General features: G+C 45.3%; 1 protein-coding gene across 10 annotated transcripts in view; it reads right to left on the bottom strand.

Annotated features, from left to right (window-relative positions):
• Window positions 1-17,933, bottom strand: part of PIGL (phosphatidylinositol glycan anchor biosynthesis class L) — a 53,448-nt gene that overhangs the window by 14,722 nt on the left and 20,793 nt on the right. For 6 of the 10 annotated variants that reach the window (XM_053961138.1, XM_053961135.1, XM_053961136.1 and 3 more), the window contains 3 exons: window positions 5,479-5,569; window positions 3,872-3,943; window positions 120-187 (listed from right to left, as the gene is read on the bottom strand). The exons of 1 other annotated variant lie outside the window; for it this stretch is intronic. In XM_053961138.1, coding sequence (XP_053817113.1) covers window positions 120-187; window positions 3,872-3,943; window positions 5,479-5,569 — 231 coding nt within the window. Of the gene's footprint in view, window positions 1-119; window positions 188-3,871; window positions 3,944-5,478; window positions 5,570-13,936; window positions 14,642-17,933 lie in introns of those variants that run through there. 3 more of the 10 variants (XM_053961141.1, XM_053961139.1, XM_053961143.1) reach the window with 2 other exon arrangements.

Below are 17,933 nucleotides of genomic sequence, written 5' to 3'. Positions count from 1 at the left end.
GCCTGGCACTGAGCTGGAGCAGTGAAGTGAACACTGCCCTGGTTCTGCTTCCACAGCAGCACCACCACGACCCTGCACCAGCCCAGGGGGGCACCCAGAGAAGTTTGCAGACATTGTACCTGACAGCAGTGTGAAGAGAGATGTGGTTGGCATGGCCACTCACTCCTCCTGCATCAAACGTCACCACCTGCAATAAGCACACACAAGAAGGATTTAGGAGCAGGAGGAGGAGCCTGTGCAGTTCCCAGATTTAACATCCAGGCCCTGTCCCAGCCCGTTGTGTCTAACGAGTTGTTTACGTGTTGCACAATGAGGCCTTGTGTGTGAACTCCTCATGCCACAGAAACACAACCAAACAAACAAGGCACTCTGGAAGCAGATGACTGCACAGCCCAACAGCTTGAACAACAGAAAGATGACAAAGATCGTGTCCCCACTGGCAGGATGCACTTGTTACTTATTACCAGGGCAAAAGGTCACTTTCAAAGTGATCTGTTGCAAATGTGTTCCTGACCCGAGAGGTCCAGCTCTATGAATCACTCTCTCCTGGATCTGGGAACATCCTCCAGTGCCTGTGGATGACAGGGTGAAGCTATGGTTTGCTGTGCTGTGAATCAGGACATTGCTGCAACATGAACTACACAAGCATGTGCGATTTTCCTGGTTCTGATAGGAGAAGAAGCTTTTTAAAGTAATCTGAATGCACTTTTGTACAATCAAATCAGGCTTTTTCACTGAATTAGATAGTATTGTTAATTGCTTCTCTGCAGGGAGAAATGGAAACTCCAAAATGCAGATGTAATGTGTGAACACAGCACTAACCAGGCACTGTCCAGAGCACAGAACACCCCTGGCTTCCTTCCCTCAGACCCACCAACAGTGTGTCAGGGCTGAGGCATCACCCTGGGGACCCCCTCCCTCTGTGGGGCTGTGCAATGGGCACTTAAAGGCTCCCAGTTCTAACCAAGCAGCCCAACTGGCAGCACAGAGTGTAGAGTGCACAGGGAATGTGTGCCCATCCTCTTTGCACGCAGTGAAAGTGACAGTCCCTGGACAGTGCAAAGCTCAGTGCTTGCTCTGGGAGAGCCCAGCAGCAGAGCTCTCCACAGCTCCCTTCTCTGGGACCAGGAAGAAATCATCAACTCCCACGTTTCAGGCAATGTTTGCTTCCTTGCCAGCTTGTTCTCTCTTCAGGGAAGGAAATGCTGCAGCCTGGCTCACTCACAGCACCTCCCTTCCCAAAATCTATTTCATATGCAGGGCCTGGAGCACTGGGTTAGAGATCAGGGGAAGATCAAAAGCCACCGTGCCCATCCTGCAACTTGCTCCTCCAGCAGGAGAGGCCGTCTCAGCCAGGGGATATTGAGTCAAGAGGAAACACACAGGCAGTGATAAGAAATACTTCAAAACCCACAAATTTCACATAAGCCTGCTTATAAACCCACCCACCCAGGACAAGCCCACAGTCAGACTTCCCACTTTGCCCAGTGGCTGCCAGCAAGCACCAGGTTGCTCTTTGCTGGCAGGAACTGGTGGGACCAAAACTTGTTTCATTCACATACAAAGAAGCATTTTTTGGTCAACCCCTATTTTAATAAGGAGAAGAAGGATGTGTTTAACTTTGCCTGCTGCTGCACATCAGCACTAGCAGAGAGCTGTGCAGGGCCATGGGGCTGAGCCCTCCCCATGGATATCAGCTTGTAGAGGAGCTCATCTGGAAACACGAAATTCAGCACAGCTCAGGGTGAGCACAGCACCCTGGACTTTACAGATAAGAAAAAAACACACTCTGAAGCACTCCTACTTACAGTGGTACTTCCCTAAGATGACAACATACCCCACTCACTGCAGGTAGAATAAATTCCTATTCAGGTGAATAACAGTGTGAGTCTGATAAGGGCTGCACTTGAGCTGAACCTTTTTACTCAATGGGGATACAGAGAGGGTTTGTCTCTTCTGCCTGCTCCCTGATTTTCATGTAACCTGTACAAACAGAACATTTTTAAGAGCAGCACCCTGCTGTCAAACATGGTTGAAATTCGCCAATGGGCTCTAAAGTCTTTTGAAACATGCATGTGCACATACATATAAATACAATTGCATTATTCCTGTTTCCTTAGGAAATCAAGCTAAAAACCCCAGACAAGCCAAAACACACATTTTTTCTTCTGTGGAGGTTACAAGAGAACAAACCAGAAGACTGAGATAAGAGACTTCAGTGAGCAGACTAAATAAACTAATCATTGTTTTTACAAAACTGGCTTGGGCCAACTGTGGGAGCAACAAGGCTGGCTTAGGAAATATTTTTGACATGGGAATTATCTAGTCAGAAACACCTTTGGAGGTTTTCCTTCTCCACATCTGTTTTGAAATAGAAGCTGCTGAGCTTATATAACATCTGAACCAGCTGAAGAGACTACACAAAGCCTATTTTCAATTGCTGTAGTCCAGTTTACTGTTATTGTTTACTGAATTGCCTCTCTTCAAATAAAGGAATTTTTAAGTACAATTCCCAAGGTATCTGCACAGTGACTTGGCCAAGGTGGCATTGCCTGATCCCTCTCAGCAAACATCTGGCTCTGTGACAGCAGGGATGTCCCACCCTAAACATATCATATATCATCTAAATATCTATGTAAGTCATCTAACAGGGCTCTGATTCCACAGCACCACTGTGCTGTTCATGACTTAAAACAAGCAGCAATCACATGTAAATCAATCCCTCTGGCTTCAGGGATTCATTTCATTGATAAGGAATTTGAATTTCTTTCTCACATGCCGAAGATATTTTCACACGGGAGCGTTTGCTCCTTCCACACAGTGCAGCTCCTGCTGTGCTGGCTTTTAGCTCCCAGCCTGAACCAGGCTGATGATGAAATCAAGCAAACAATCAGGACAGGATGAGAAAACCTGAACATCTTGAAAGTGTCTGGGTTAAAAACAGGCTTAGCCAGTTCTGGGAGCAAAAGGCTGGGATCATAAATATACTTCATGTGGAAATTATTGCTCAATGAAATCTTTAGGGCAAGAGGGAGTTCCCTCCCCACACCTGTTCTGAAATGGGAGCTGCTGCTGTTGCTGGTTTTTCTTCTGGGTGACCTTGGTATTCAGGAAATGGAGCTTTCACTGGTGGAAACCAGAGCAGCAGCCAAGACAAACAGGTCCAGAAATCCCTTCCGGAGAGGGGAGAGCACAGAGGAAATTACTCAATTACCAGCAGAAGAGAAAACTCCTGAGAGGTCTGGAGTCCATGATCCCTCCTCACACCTCAAAGCTGAGGTTCTCCTCCTCTCTCTGGTGTCACACAGTGCTTCAAACACAGCACACATCTGCTGTGGGGACACAAAGGTCTCTGCTTTTTAACAAGAGCCATCCCTTAAAATGCCACAGCAAGCGACTCCACTTCTCATGGCCTTCCCCTGAGCATCTCTCCTTGCACTCCCAGAGGCCAGGGAGATACCAATTCCCTTTGAGTCTCTTCTGAGTTTGGAAATGTCTTTTGTGTCTGATTTAGGAGCAACAAGAGCCTGCCTGGAGCTCACACAATACTATGTAACTTCTTTTTTTACACACCAAACACTTTCTAATCTGGATCAAGACAGAGCAGCCTTGGCTGCCTCTCCCTGCAACACTGGCTTTTGCTTGGAAATCCAGCAGGCAGGAAATAATTCCCAAAGTCTATAAATTGGTTTTGGCTTTGAGTACACCAACCATTAATTTCTGTGTCTGCACTATTGAATGTAGAGCTTGGATGAAATATGTCCCTGTAGCTCCCAAAAAGATTGAGCTGCTCCTGGACTTCCAGGGCAATTGAACAAATGAGTAACCATGTAATGGAAGGAAACTACACAGAACATGTGGGACTCCTTGCCTTGCAATCCTTCCTTTCAGACATGCTGGAACTGCAGCTCCTGCTCCATTGCCAGATGGCACACAACATGTTCTGTAAATAAAGATAATAAAGATACCACTGTCGATGCAGTGACTACTGGGAGAACTGGGGAAAGTTTTCCCACTGGGATAGCTACAACAATACACACCCTCCAGTCATGCTGACTCCACTGAGCTGGTCTGAAACTCTGATAGTTTTTGGTTTTTTCAAGGTCCTTTTAACACATTCAGCCAATTCTATCAATTTCAACATTAGTGAAAAATGGACTCTGTTTACCTTTCAAGGCAAGGCTGTTGGTTTAGGACAGCAGAGATATCGCAGAGAGCAAGCTCTGAAGTTTTAAATTGCAGGATGTTTAACAAAGGTAATTATGTTCTTCTCTCGCTGTTGTTGGCAAATTCAGTCTGCTCCTAAATGAATGTTATTACAGCAAACACCTGAGAGCTGTGTGATTGCTTGGGACACTTCAAATAATGAACATTTCCAGAGCAGTTCATTACCAGCAGCCCTGAGAAGCTGCTCCAGCTGCCCTTGGTGCTGCTGCTGTGTCCTGCTGCAGTGATTTGTGCTCGGTGCTGCTCAGGGCTCCCATCCTGCCAGGGCCAGCACCATGCCCAGGAACGTTCCCTGCTCTGCAAACCCCACATTTCCCTGCTCAGCTCAGCTCTGTCAGTGGCAGACTCCAGCCTCCCCCAGCACAAACAGCTGGAGTTTAATTTTCCCTGGGGCAAAGATCTAATCATTCCTAACCATCCAGAGGAGTTCTGGTGTTTTCAGAATTTCTTCTGGGGTTTTGGTGCACTTGTCCCTGCGCCCCTGAGAGTCACAAACATGCAATACAAATCCTCATGTGTTTGGAGCTTTCAGATTAGATTAAAACCTATCTATTCAGAGGGCCAAAAGGCACCAAAGGAGTCCAGGAAAACTGCATTTGTCTCTGTGCACAGCAATGAATTTCATGGAAAATTAGCTTCAGAATCAATACAAAGTTGGATGCATGATGCTGGTTTAGTGCTCGTGGGGCTTTCATGCTGCAGGAGATGTGGTTTTTCGTTTTGTGAAGTGCTGAAAGGCTTTGAGAGTTTCGTGATTTTGCTGCTAATCAGTGTGAGACAGTGTCATGCCTGATCAAAGCAGGGTTCAACAGAGAAGAACAGAACACAACCCTTTCCATGCTTAGGCCCTTATTCCTGTTCTGTGGGAAAAAAAACCCAAACTATTCCAGTGCCAGGAAATCTCCCAAGTTAATATTCTTCAACCCTGACCTATAACCCTGTTAATCAAGCTCTCTAACACACATCTGCCAATGGGCTTCAAATCTAAGCCTAAACCTAAGTCTAAAGCCTAAATTGGCTCTCTCCATCACATGGTTACTTTAAAATACAGAAACCATTTGAAGAGTCAGAAAAGTGAAATTCTTCCACTGTTCATTTTTCACTGGGAAGCAAAGAAAGCTCTCCTGAGAGAAAAGATACATCCTAACCTTAGAGACTCCAAAGAAAGCTCCCAGAGGGAAAGGCAAAGCCCAGAACACTAGCTCAGGAGTAATGTGGCAATTGCCTGTGCTGCAGAAAGTGTCACATTACCAGGTTGATGTTCTTGGCTTCTATGTGCTTCAGGACAAGGGTGGCCAGAAGCTGTGTGTCCCACTCCACAGCAGGATCATCTGGAAGATCCCTGGAAATGAGAAGGGCCATCAGTCACTCCACTGCTGAGAACTTTGTAAAGACAACTCTGGAACAGAGAGATCATCTTAATCACAGAATGAAATCAAGATAAATTCATTTACCATATAAAACCACTGAACCTTACTTAAGAGTCTTACAAGTTTGGATACTGGAGGGTTGAAAGAGAAAGAGCAGTTCCAACACCCTCCTCGTGGATTTGTCAAGGTCTCCCTTTCCTCTTACTATCAAGGCAGACTTTGTGACTGCTTTACCTCAAGCAACATCTATTTTGTTAATTCTTGATTTATCCCAATCAAATTTAAAACCCCTTTAAAAACACATTTTTCTGAAAGACTTCCCAATCATAATCTACTGGTGAATTACATTGGGAAGGTTGCAAGTAAACTCCTGTTGTCATTTACTCAGGAATAATCCACTAACCACAACCAGAGGACAGTAGAGTTGTAATTATATGGTTTGGATTTGATAGTAGCTGTTCATGTGTTTATTGTGCTTTGCATACCCAGCTGGTATGCAGAGCATACTGTGACTGAACTCCCTGCCTGGGTATTTTGGATTGCAGGACTCTAGGGGCAGGGACCATTAGCCAAATGCAAAATAGCACCAGACAGCCAAGAGAACATTCCATATTTACACAACTGAGAGCTGAATGTGACCCCCCAGTCATTATGTTTGAATGATGCCAAGAAAACATTGCTCACAAAGTTGCAAAGGTTATTAGTAACAAAAGGATAACACACAGCTGTTAAAACCCAACAATGACATGTTAAACTGGTCTTTTTCTCAGACTTTTTCCCTGCTCTGGAAGTCTGATAATCGCTGTGAGGTGGTTCAGCAGCAAAATGACTACACAGCATTCTCCCACAGACCCAGGGGCTGGAGCTGAACTGCTCCAGCTGTTTGCAGCAGAGAGCAGGAGCCACATCCCAGCACTGCTCAGGCCTTGCTCCCTCCCTGACTGCAGGGACAGCAACATCTGCAACAAAACTACAGGGAAAAGTCTCTTTGGCACATCCCAAAATAAACCTCACCCTGAGTCTTCAGAAGAAGTCTTCTGGCCACAGATTTCCCACTGCTGTTAACAGTAGTTGGAGTGGAAGGAAGAGCTTTATGTCCAAACTGACCATTAGATTTTCCCTGTTGTGTTACATGTTCCTGTTCAGCTCAGGCCCAAATAATGCAAATTAGAAACCCCAGCACAAGGGAAGGAGTTCCTACACCAGGCTACACATTCCAGCTCTGGTCCCTGTAGCAACACTACAGCAACAGAAAGTTTTGTGTTGTTGGCAATTCCCTCTGGTACAGACAGCATCTCGGCCTGATGGACACCAGACACCTGAATTTCAGCACTGGAAGGATGCCCTGGTGCATCTGGTGCCTGCCTCATCAGCTTAACAAACCTGCATCTTTCACACAAACTTGCACACCTCCTGTTTGAGGAGGAAGTGGCCCAGGTGACCCTGAAGGTATGACTAGTCCCAGCATGTCACAACAAGCCTTAAACTGAGCACATTTATAAATATGAGTCACCTAAAACATCTCAAGAAACAACCACACTGAGTCCAAGTGCAAGTGTGACAGTGCTTCAGTTGTTTGAATGATACCTTCGAGGTCTGTCAAGCCTTAATCTGACAATATTAAAGCAGCAAATTATCTAACAGGGATTCTTACACTGATCACTTGCAGTGCAAATATTACTCCCCTTTTTGGACAGGCTTAAATGGAGGAAGTGAAGAGTCCCATTAAAACAGGAAGGGTGCTCCAACAGTGAGAGGTCAGGAAAAAAAAGTAGGGCTTGGAATTTATGATGTCCAGGAGGCTTTGGTGTCATAGCCACCGCACTCAGTTTTATTGGGCTGTTTCCAAAAAGGCTGCTGGGTAGTGGAGCAGGTTTTAACTAGTTTAGACAGATAAAGATCATCCTCGTCAATGGAAATGAACAGCTGGAGGCAACGGTTTAGAATCCCTGGAAACAAAACAATCTGAAGGCATGAGCAAATTAACTCCATCAACACTGAACTGATTAAGCAGGAATATTCTACACAAAATTCTCCTTCTACCCAGTTACTGCTGGTCACAGAGAGACCACTTACAGACAGTAAGGAAATATTCTTCTTGCATCATATTTGTCAGGTAAAGAAGAGAAGCTGATCTTGCCAAACAAGACACATGCACAGAAGCACATTCCTAACTCATTAATAGCCACGATAGCCCATGGAAGTATTCCCAGCTCGTTCTGTAAACCTTACACACAGCTAAATGACAAACCCAGAGTCACCCAGGGAAGTCAGCAGCAGAACTGGCAATAAATACATTCATCTAGACTGCACCAGGAGGTGACTTTTCTTTTATGGTAAGAGTTTGTATAATACTTTATGAAGTTGGAAACGTGTTCCCATGATAGTAAGGGAGCCACAGAAAACATGGGACCAGTAATTTTCTGTCTGTGCTCTGGATATCAGTAATTGGGTACAAGAAGGATGAAAAGGTGATGAAGAAAACTGAGTTCATACACAGCCATGCACACAGGACAGGCTTACAGGAGGTCTCCACATGCCCAGGAAACTCTGAAGGGACATCAAACTTCGAAAAATGCTCACAAAATCATACATGATAAAAAATATTTTTCCTAATATTATAAATAGGTTCTGCCCAAACCTGAACAGTCCCCCGAGGTGCTGCACTATTAAAATAAGCTGCCTTGATTGCTTTTACCTTCAGGACCTTGTATGAGAAACATTCAGCATTTCGAAGGTTAACTGCACGCTGCCTTTCTGGCTTAGGCTGATAATGCCTCTGAGCTCAAGGTCGAAGGGCTGAGATAAAGGACTATAAAGGAGTGAAAATTAGCACATTCCCTGGAGCAGACTGGAGCTCATCCCAGGAGACACCATTCCCCTCCCTGTCCTCTGCCCCAGAGAGCTCCTTGTTGCTGCTGTCAGTCACTGCCACCCACCAGGACACAAATCCTGCACCGGAGGCCTCCCAGGTCATGCTGCTGGAGGGGCTGTGGGAAGGGCACAGGGCTTTGGGCACTTGGCCATATTTCCATCAAACTATTATGGTCTGGAAGGGATGTTTATGGGATTCCACGTGTCTGATATTGAATGCAGGTGGCTGCCTGGATGCAGGGAAAAATGGGGAGATGCATAGGAGGAAAAAAATATTTTGAATGGAATAAGGCTCCAGAAGAGTTGTTTTCCCAGGAATTGTCAGTGAAACCCATGCTGTGCACTGTACAGGGAATTTACAGCTGTGCCAGGGGATCTGCAGCCTCAAGAGAGGGAAATGGAGAATTATGCTGCAGTGTGGAGAAGGGTCTGTCTCTGTTCACTGATTTCAGCAGTCACAGGAAACATCATGTTCAGAAAACAAAATCCTGCACCTTCCTATGTATCCATCCACTGGCAGCAAGAACCAGACAGGACCCCTGTTTTCTCCACCTCACTCCTTTGCTTTCCTCCCTGCCAAGCTGAGCAGAGCAGACACTGGCATCTGCAGCTGCCCTTCCCAAAGTTTGCCCAGGAAGGATGTAGTGGATGTCCTGGGTATCCTGGAGCTCCCTTGTGGGGAGCTAGAAGGGCTCACAGCAAATCACATCAGCATAAGGCACCATCCCACCTTGTGCAGATTTGGCCCAGCAGCCTCACAGCTGAGAATGAGAGATGTCCAAAATCACTGCCTGGCGCCAGCTCCTCTCCAGGGCTCTCCTCTGCCTGCCCTGGGCTGGAGCTGCTCTCCCACCTCAGCCTGGAACACGCTGCACTTTGCCAGCCCTGCTGGCCCTGCCAGCAGCCAGCACAGTTTTGTAGGCTCATCTTTCTAGGAACATTTGTGCTCAAGATGACCAGATTCCTGTCATTTGGGAGGTCACTTTTGGCCAAGGTAGAGATTTCAAAACCTGCACAGATATATATTGCCAAGTTATACCCTCCTTACATGACAGACTGCTCAATCCCTGTCCAATTTTCCACTGCTCATCTTGCACAGAGCTTTCAGCAGCAGCCAGTGCGTTCAGATGGACAATCCTCTCTTGAAGCCTTCCATGTAATTTATTCTGCTCACGAACTAAGCTCTCGTGACTGCTCTAAAGGTTAAGTTAAACCCAACAGCTGGGCTGTGTGATGGCCACGTGGCTCCACAAACAGCAAATGGGCTGAGGGATAACCTTGAGACCTGACCCTCCGGAAATCTGTGAGCTGGGAAATCCCCAGGCCCTGGGGGCCTCTGGTTACCCCAGAGTCACCCCATGGGGACCAGCAGGGACCTCTCTGCCCTGACATGAAACCTTTGTGGGTGGCTTTTACAGGCAGCAGGCGATAGAGTGACTTCTTGGAGATGTTAAGGTCTCCATTTACACATTCCAAAACACCAGTGCCAAACTTTCAAGGTGCCCATGTGATTTTCCATCCCACTACACACCAAAAGGGTCAGGATGAAAGAGCTTTCCCATTTCTTATTGCCTTTTTATCCTGCAGCACAACCTTAATCAGTCCAAGGCCAGGGAACAGGAAACTTTTTGGCATAAATTCTCCTCTTTATCCCCAGTGCCTGATTTTACATTCAATCAGCCCAAAGGTCAGTGGGTTGATGGTGGAAGCAGGTGAGCTGCTGTGCACGAGGCTCCCAGCTGGGAACAACGACCACAATGTGTTTGTTGGAACAGAGGATGCCCTTTGTATAAAATTATAACTGTATGAAATGAACATCTGGGCAATGAAACTGGATCAAGAAGCAAAAGATCCCACAGAACAAAATGAAGTGAGTGCACAATTAGTGAAAAAGCCATGTGATGACTAGAGGCAATCAGTGACCTTTATATCACAGCTTCAAAGTAATTGAAAAAAATGTGTAAACAGAAATTATTTCATGCTCTCCAAAGCAGAGCAGAGAATTTTATTTTTGAGATTATGCTAAGATAAGCTAAGACCGGCTAGCCCTAGGTCTTGAAGCACAGCCTCTAAATCCTGACTTTTATAACTATTTATAAATTCCTCTTCCTATAATGGGCAATTACAGACAGGAGGGAATTATTGCTGTTAGGCTGCATCTCCAATTCAATTGAAAATAGCCCACTTAGATAAATGATCAGAATCTTGCAACATCATGTTCTACAGAGAACAGATGCTGTGTGCTTATTGGAATGTAACAACCTCCAATTTGGGAGAGAAATGGACTCGAGCAGGATGCCAACTGTCAAATGAAAAGCCACCTACGACAGGGAAGCTCAAGAAATTTTTAAACCAGCAGCATCCTCCCTCTCCTCATAGTAAAGAAATACAAATTATTCTGAGAGTTGTATTTTAAGATTGGAAATAATAATCTTAGGGTTTGGTGTAGGTAGAGGGTAAAGGAAGTGGGGAAGATGTAATGACTGGAATATTAACAGCAGTACTCTGGGAGAGTTCTGATGTTCCCACTGAGCCATGGACAAACCCAGCACCCCTGACAGGTGACACTCCAGCTTCCTCCATACCTCCCCAAAGACAAATGGTAATTAGGTCCTGAGGGAACACATTTTTTTGACTTGGGCATGATCATGTGTTTCTCTTTAAAAAATAAGCATCCTTAGAGTTTAAATTCACAGGAATTATGACAGAACACAGGACTGGTTGTTTGCAAAGACCTATCCAAATGGCTCTGTACTAATTTATTTTTTTTAATGAATTATTGATGATTTCTCAGCAGAGACTGATGTCTATTCACAGGGATGACACAATTGCTTATCATAATTTGAAATCTGGTATTCATTTGACGTCTGTGCCTCAGCGCCTTGTTGATAAATTACAGCACAAAGCTCTGTAGGAACAAGTTCATATTCAATGTCTTCAAACAAAAACAATTGATGGTTCCTTTCAAGACCAGAAATACATAGAAGCTATGATGGCAAAAGCTAATTTTAAAAAGTAACTTTAAAAAAATAGTTTGGAGCGGGCATCAGGCCCTGCTGTGTAAGACAGGAAACAAAATTCAACTCAATTATTTCTGAATTGATATTTAGTCACAGTATTTTTATCTTCTGCTCTTCACAGCAGTGAAATGGAAAAAATTATATGTTTACCCCTATGTAAAGAAGTTTGGAATCCTTCTAAGGAAAGTGTTCTGTCTGTTCTCTGATTTCTAGGTGGAAATCTAAGGCGTGTCTCAGCAATCCTGGGTACTGGGAACCCTTTACTCCTTGTACTGCCTTCCCATGGGGTATTGAACATCTTGGTCTCGACTTGAAGGTCTAACCCAAAATATATAAAATACTGCATAAAACTCCAAAATTATGAGTATGGTGAACAGTTCTGTCCATTTGGAGCTGCAGATCTCTGCAACAAGAGTAACATTTCAAGCAGTCAGGACTTCCTTAGAGGCTGGTGCCAAAGAGTGAATGGGCCCTCAAATCAAGTAATCACAAACTGCAAATACCAGGAATCCTCCTGGGAACCTGTCCTTTTAAGCAGAAAACACAGTAATATTTAAAGTTCAAAATTCCCCAGGCTCTCCAAAGCAAATAAGAAAGCTGAGACATCTGGGCCAAATGTCATCCCAACAATGGAGACCCCGTTTGCCAAAGCACGTGACAGGGGCTGGGTGTGTCACATACTGGGCACCTTGCTTTGGTCACGTAGGTGTCACCTCTGCTGCAGCTGAGGGACACCATTTCCAGGAGGGACAGCTCCTGGGCAAAACAGCAGCATTTCAGTTCAGCTCCTTCCTAAGGCCAGGAAGGTGGATGGAAATGCTCAGTGGAAAGCCTGAACAGCAGACATGAACTACAGCAGCTGGTGGCCTTTGGGAAGTTCTGAGCACACTCTCAGAACCATCTGCTCTTGTCTGTGTCAGCTCCCAGGGGAGGGATAGACTGACCTGATCCCAAAAAAGGTGGACTGGTCTCTACTAACTCCCTGGGCTCCATTATGTACCCCTTTGGGATGCCTCTGGTCACTCTGGTATTTCAGACAGTAACATGGGACGGACACAGCCCAAAGCACCATTGGCACTGTGAGGAATGAGCATCACCAGGCCCAGATGAAGTGATCAGGCAGGACCCAGAATAGCTCCCAGATCATTCCTCATTGTTATTGTTGGCTTTGCCATAGTGCCTCGGAATTCATCTGGGCCCTGACAGTCTAAGTTGCCCTGACTGAGAACAAAAAGCCCAGCAATCCCACAATCACCACTGATGTTTTAAAACTGAAATACAAGTTACCAGCAAAACCAGGAGTCTCTGAGGAGCAGACCACAGGACTTCACTCCTCCTTTAGTTTATTTTGTTTTGTAAAATGCTTGAAGAAAGGAACAGCTCAGTGGGGCAGAGCTTGGGACAGGGTGTGTTAAGTCATTCACCAAGAAGCCATGTCCAGCTCACACGAGTCCTGGCACCACTGGCTCAAGGACAGATTCCAGTTCCAAACTGGGGCAGGAGGTCTCACTGTCCTGGCAGAAGAGCTGCAAGAGCACAGGTAGAAGGCAACACCCTGTTGTTCTTAGCTAGGTTTGCTCTGCAGTTCTGCCACACAAATGTCACACATGCATCCTAACATGCCCAGGACCTCACAGTGGAAAAGGTACAATCTCAAGGGGAAGGAACAAAAAGTCTCTCACAGCAGCCAGCAAAATCTTTCAGAGGCAAATGACTGAAATACCACAACCTTCATATGCCAAATAAACCTGGTGACCCTTCACCACAACCTTAATATTAAATCTGTTTGCTCTTGGAACGATAAATACACCACACTGTGTAGGCAAAACTGCAGTTCTGATTCTGGCCCGTGGAAGTCAAACAGGACTTTGCCACTGACTCAATGGCCAGATCCTCAAAAAGCAGGAGAGCCAGAAACATAATCACTCCAGCCAAAGAGATAGACCTCGGTCTTTCCCACATAACAAAAATACTACAGTCAGAAACCTCAGGAGACAGCTTGTAGCCAAATCAATCCCTCAGCCACTTTAATTAATCATCTAGAAAGGGAAAACACAGAATAGTTGCTTCATGGACATTGATTTCTCATGCCAAAACTTATGTAAATGCAGATTCAACTTCAGCAGAGATCTCCAGAGGATGATGGCCCGATTCCAAATGCAGCTTCCCATGTTGCAACATTCCAACTTCCCTCTACCAATTCTACCCAAAAAGTTTCCTGACTTCTCAGCCTCCCACAAACTCCCATCTCCTGCAATCCATTTGATCTAGGCAATGATATGGGAGCATTAATTCTTGCAGTCATGCTGTACCCACATAATGCTGATGTTCTGATGCCCCGGGCTCTCTAGCTAGGTGCAAATTTCAGTCCTACATCAAGTCACTTCCTTTCAGAAGACAATGTATCAGGAAGTTAAACACCTCTCTTACTCCCACAAACTTTACCGGCATGCAAAGTTTCTGCTCATGCAAACAACCCTCCTGCAGGCACTGTGCATGCCCCAGTTACAGGGCTCCATCAGCGAGCTCCTCTCTCTCCCCGCTCCCGGTGAAACCTCCCACAGCAGCCCAGCCAGGAACTATGCCTGGAACTCCATTTGCGACAGCAAAGTGGGCCTCGGCAACAATGAACAAACGGAGCAGAAGGAACGCGGGGCCCTTTGTGGCCGGGGCCGCTGCCAGCGTTATGCAATGCTCGCTATGGCAACCCCGGGCGCTCGGCAGTAACCCCGCCGCAGGCACTGAACTCTGCCCCACTGGCGAGCGCCGAGCCGCCCACTCGCCCGGCCGGGCTGTTTACACCGCTCACATGACGGCCCGAGGGAGGCTCCTGGCAGCGGCTCCGGCAGCCAGCCGGATTTCTAGGACCGGCCAGCGCTGCCAAAGGCTGGCAGCCGTTCACTCCTGCGAGTTGCGGGGCCCGCCCGGAGCGCCCCGCAGAAGGGAAGGGCACGGGGCAGCGAGCCCTTCATCCTCCCGACATCAACCCACTGAGCATCCAGCGAGGGGAGAGAGAAATCAGGAAGCTTTAAACAAGGGAACTGCATTGTTGCAAAGTGTGGAATATGTAAAAATCCCTTTGTTTGCTAAAATGTACAAATAGTAAAATGTTCTGACGGTTGATTTGTGGAGTTCTACCTGGCACCCAGGCTTGGCAGCTCTGAAATAAATAATCAATGTCTGTCTTGAGTGTGCCATTATTGGTTTGCTGCACATCGGGTAACAAATCCGATTTTTGCAGACAACAGTATCTTTTTTTCTTTCCTTAATGAGTGGCAGATGAGTGAGGATAATGAACTGGAGCTGGGCACATAACACTCGTCAAGAGCTGTGTGCCATGAGCTGCACGTACCTGGGTTACACGAGGTTGCACAGAGCTCCCAGAGTGGCACAGAACTGTCCCAGCCCTGGGCTCGGGAGCATTTACCAGGGCACAGAGGGGGATTTGGAGACAGGGATGCTGTGCTCCACAGGTGCCTTGCTAAAATGGCGATTTAGTCTCACAGCACAATCCCGTAGGAAAAAGCTGCAGATTCCCAACCTGTTGTGTGAGCGCTGCTGCAGCTCCGGCACTTCCACTGCATTTATTTCCACACGTTAACAGATGTTCATTAACTCACACCCCTGTGAGGCTGGTATGGGGAAGTGAGCGAATAATAACCTCCACACTTTCTAATGAGAGAATTAAGAGCTCAGGTAACTCTCGCTGGAGAGCCCGAGGCAGCAGAGCTGAGTCAGGGGCAGAGCCTGGAACGGAGCCCTGAGCCCGGCTCGGGCTGCAGCACCCACACACACTCAGGAATACGTTTCACTGCCTGGGGCAAACAACAATCCAATCTTCAACAGGCCTCTTACCGGTGCTCTGCAGAGCCTCCTGTATTCCTGGGCACTTGGACTGAGCAGAAAACACATTTATAGTTGCAAATGATCCACCATTACCACCAACATCAAAGGAGCTGCTTAAACATACCCCCAAAACTTGCCAGGGGCCAAAGTGTGACCTCTGCGTCGCCTAATTGTGCTCTGTATGACACAGCCCTGGATGAGTCCTTGTGTCAATACTCCTGGCTGCTCTTCCTTTTAGGAAAAAACTCATATCTTGCCCTAAAATATTGTATTCTCCAGTAAAACCTTGCTTACTCTCAGTAAGAGGTCGTGTGTATTTCTCTTGTTTGCTGTGTTGACAAGTTCCTTGGAACTTGTCCACGAGAATGGACTTTGCAGATACAGCTCTGAAAAGCAGTGCCTTGACACCAGAACTGCCTTTCACATGTTCATCCAGTTATCCCTACATCCAAATATAAAAGTTTCATTAGAAAAAATGGAAAGGAAATTTGTTAGGTCTGGCTAAAAACCTTGACACTCACAAATTTCAGTTTAAATCAGTGGCCCAGTCTCATTTCTGCAGGAACAGGCTGTTGCAGTTCTCTGACCCTCACTGGTGACAGCAGCTGTGGGAGTTCTCCAAGCCTCAGACCCTTGGCACCAATCCTCAAAGCCCTCACCTCTCTCCCCCACGGGTCAAACCTCTGCCTGCAAATGTTTTTATCCTGCAATATTATACAGTGCCTTTCCCAAGGCAAATGATAAACCAGCCTTGGCAGCCCATGGTGTGGCTACTTACAAGAAGAAGAGAAATGCTGAGTATTTGGCTTATGAAACAGAAATACAGGAAGAAAATATTTATAACAATGCTACTGTTTAAATAATGGAGACCATAATTTATTACAGATGTGACCCTTCTCCAAAATGAAGGGTTTAAATCTTGCTGATGCAATGTAATGACAAGAAGTAGAATGGACTTAATGAAGAATTCAACCAACTTCAATTCTGAATTGCCCCCTTTTATCACCTGCCATTTTGTACCCCAAAACAGGAACAAAATTTGCTTCTTTCAAGCACTGTTTGTCAGACTTTTCAGTGCTCAGATTTAAAAACTTGATTGATAGGAAAATATCCATCCTTCATCCTAAAAGAGACTGAGCATTTCTACATTTAAGAAAATTCAGTTAATTATTAACAATTAAAGATGAGAAAATGGCATGGAACTCAGACAAGATTTGTTATGCTTACAGTCACACATAAAGAATGTAGAATGCATGTGCATGGAAGGGAGGATGTGCAATGAATTATTTCAGTGCAAATGGCAATTGCAGAGAAACAGACTGCAACACTGAAATGAGAAACCCTGAGACTACTGCACAAGGAGTCTGCAGGTACAATGAGACTGAGTTAATATGTGACTGGTTAGAAGAGGGGGCATGACTTGGCATGGAACTGTAAATCAAAATGTTTTCATATAATGCTTCACTTGGCACAGAAGGATCAAGCAACAAAATATTCACCCAAATCCCACTTCAGTTGCTAAAAAGGCATTTCAGTTTCCTGTGCTGCAGTAAAAATACTTTTTTCATTTTAACCAAAATGGATTTAAGAAGCTACAAGAGGCAAAAGATGCTCAATGATGTCTAGCAAAGAGTTAATTTCCCTTCTTCCTGATGGAATAAAACTGAAATTATAAAATACCACCCACATTTGCTAATCTATTGCACATTAGGAAAAAGGTGAATATGCAACAAATGAAAACATTAGCTTCCTATTTGCTTCATCAAGTTCTGTTTTCTCCTTTTCAAAAAGCTGGTGTTGCATCATCTGAACAGCATTTCCTTCAGAACAAATTATCTAAAGTCTTCAAAACTGGCTTCAGTATCTCTACCAATAGCAACCTAAAACTCCATGAGCAAACAAGTAAAATTCATTGAATTCTTTGAGATACTGTGTATCTTTTACAGTCTTTTACTCATTATATGAAAATACCTGAAAGTGTTTAACCATTTGCCAGCATCACTTACCTGCTATCAGAACATCTTATTCTATTCACAGTTGCTGTGTGTTGGGCATTCTGCATTGCTGGCACTCTTTGCTGGTGGGGCTGGGTTCTCTTAAACAAAATTCCTATGGTATTGGGGTTATATTAAATGTACTCTCAACCTAGCAAATGTCCTTTAAGGAATTGATTCTTTTTAATAGTTTGTTCTAATCTGAAGTACCACACCCACCACCTTCTAATTCAATCTTACACTGGAACAGAAAAACCTTGTCATTTTATGTATACTGATTGAACTAGGGCCAAGGGGAATAAAACCATTAAGGTTTCACGTGAACTCAGAGAAGAAAGACTTCTCTGGTAATATAATTACAGAGCACAGAGCTCGTAAGAGGAAATGAACTACAGGGATTTATTTGATTAGACTTTTTTTCCCTTTTCCTTTTTAATGACAGCAAAGGCTCTCCTTCCCCCACCCCTTCCAGCCTAACAGTAGATGTTAAACAAATCCTTGGCAGGCAGGAACTGGGACTGTTACAGAGGGATGTTTCAATGGGACACTGTTATGGGATGGAGTGTGTCCAGTTCAGTTTTGAGCATCTCACCCACTGCTGA

Source organism: Vidua chalybeata, chromosome 20, assembly GCF_026979565.1.
Source record: "Vidua chalybeata isolate OUT-0048 chromosome 20, bVidCha1 merged haplotype, whole genome shotgun sequence".
Classification (NCBI taxonomy): Eukaryota; Metazoa; Chordata; class Aves; order Passeriformes; family Viduidae; genus Vidua; species Vidua chalybeata.
Note: the sequence above shows the minus strand (reverse complement) of the source record. Positions and strands in the feature narration are given on the sequence as shown.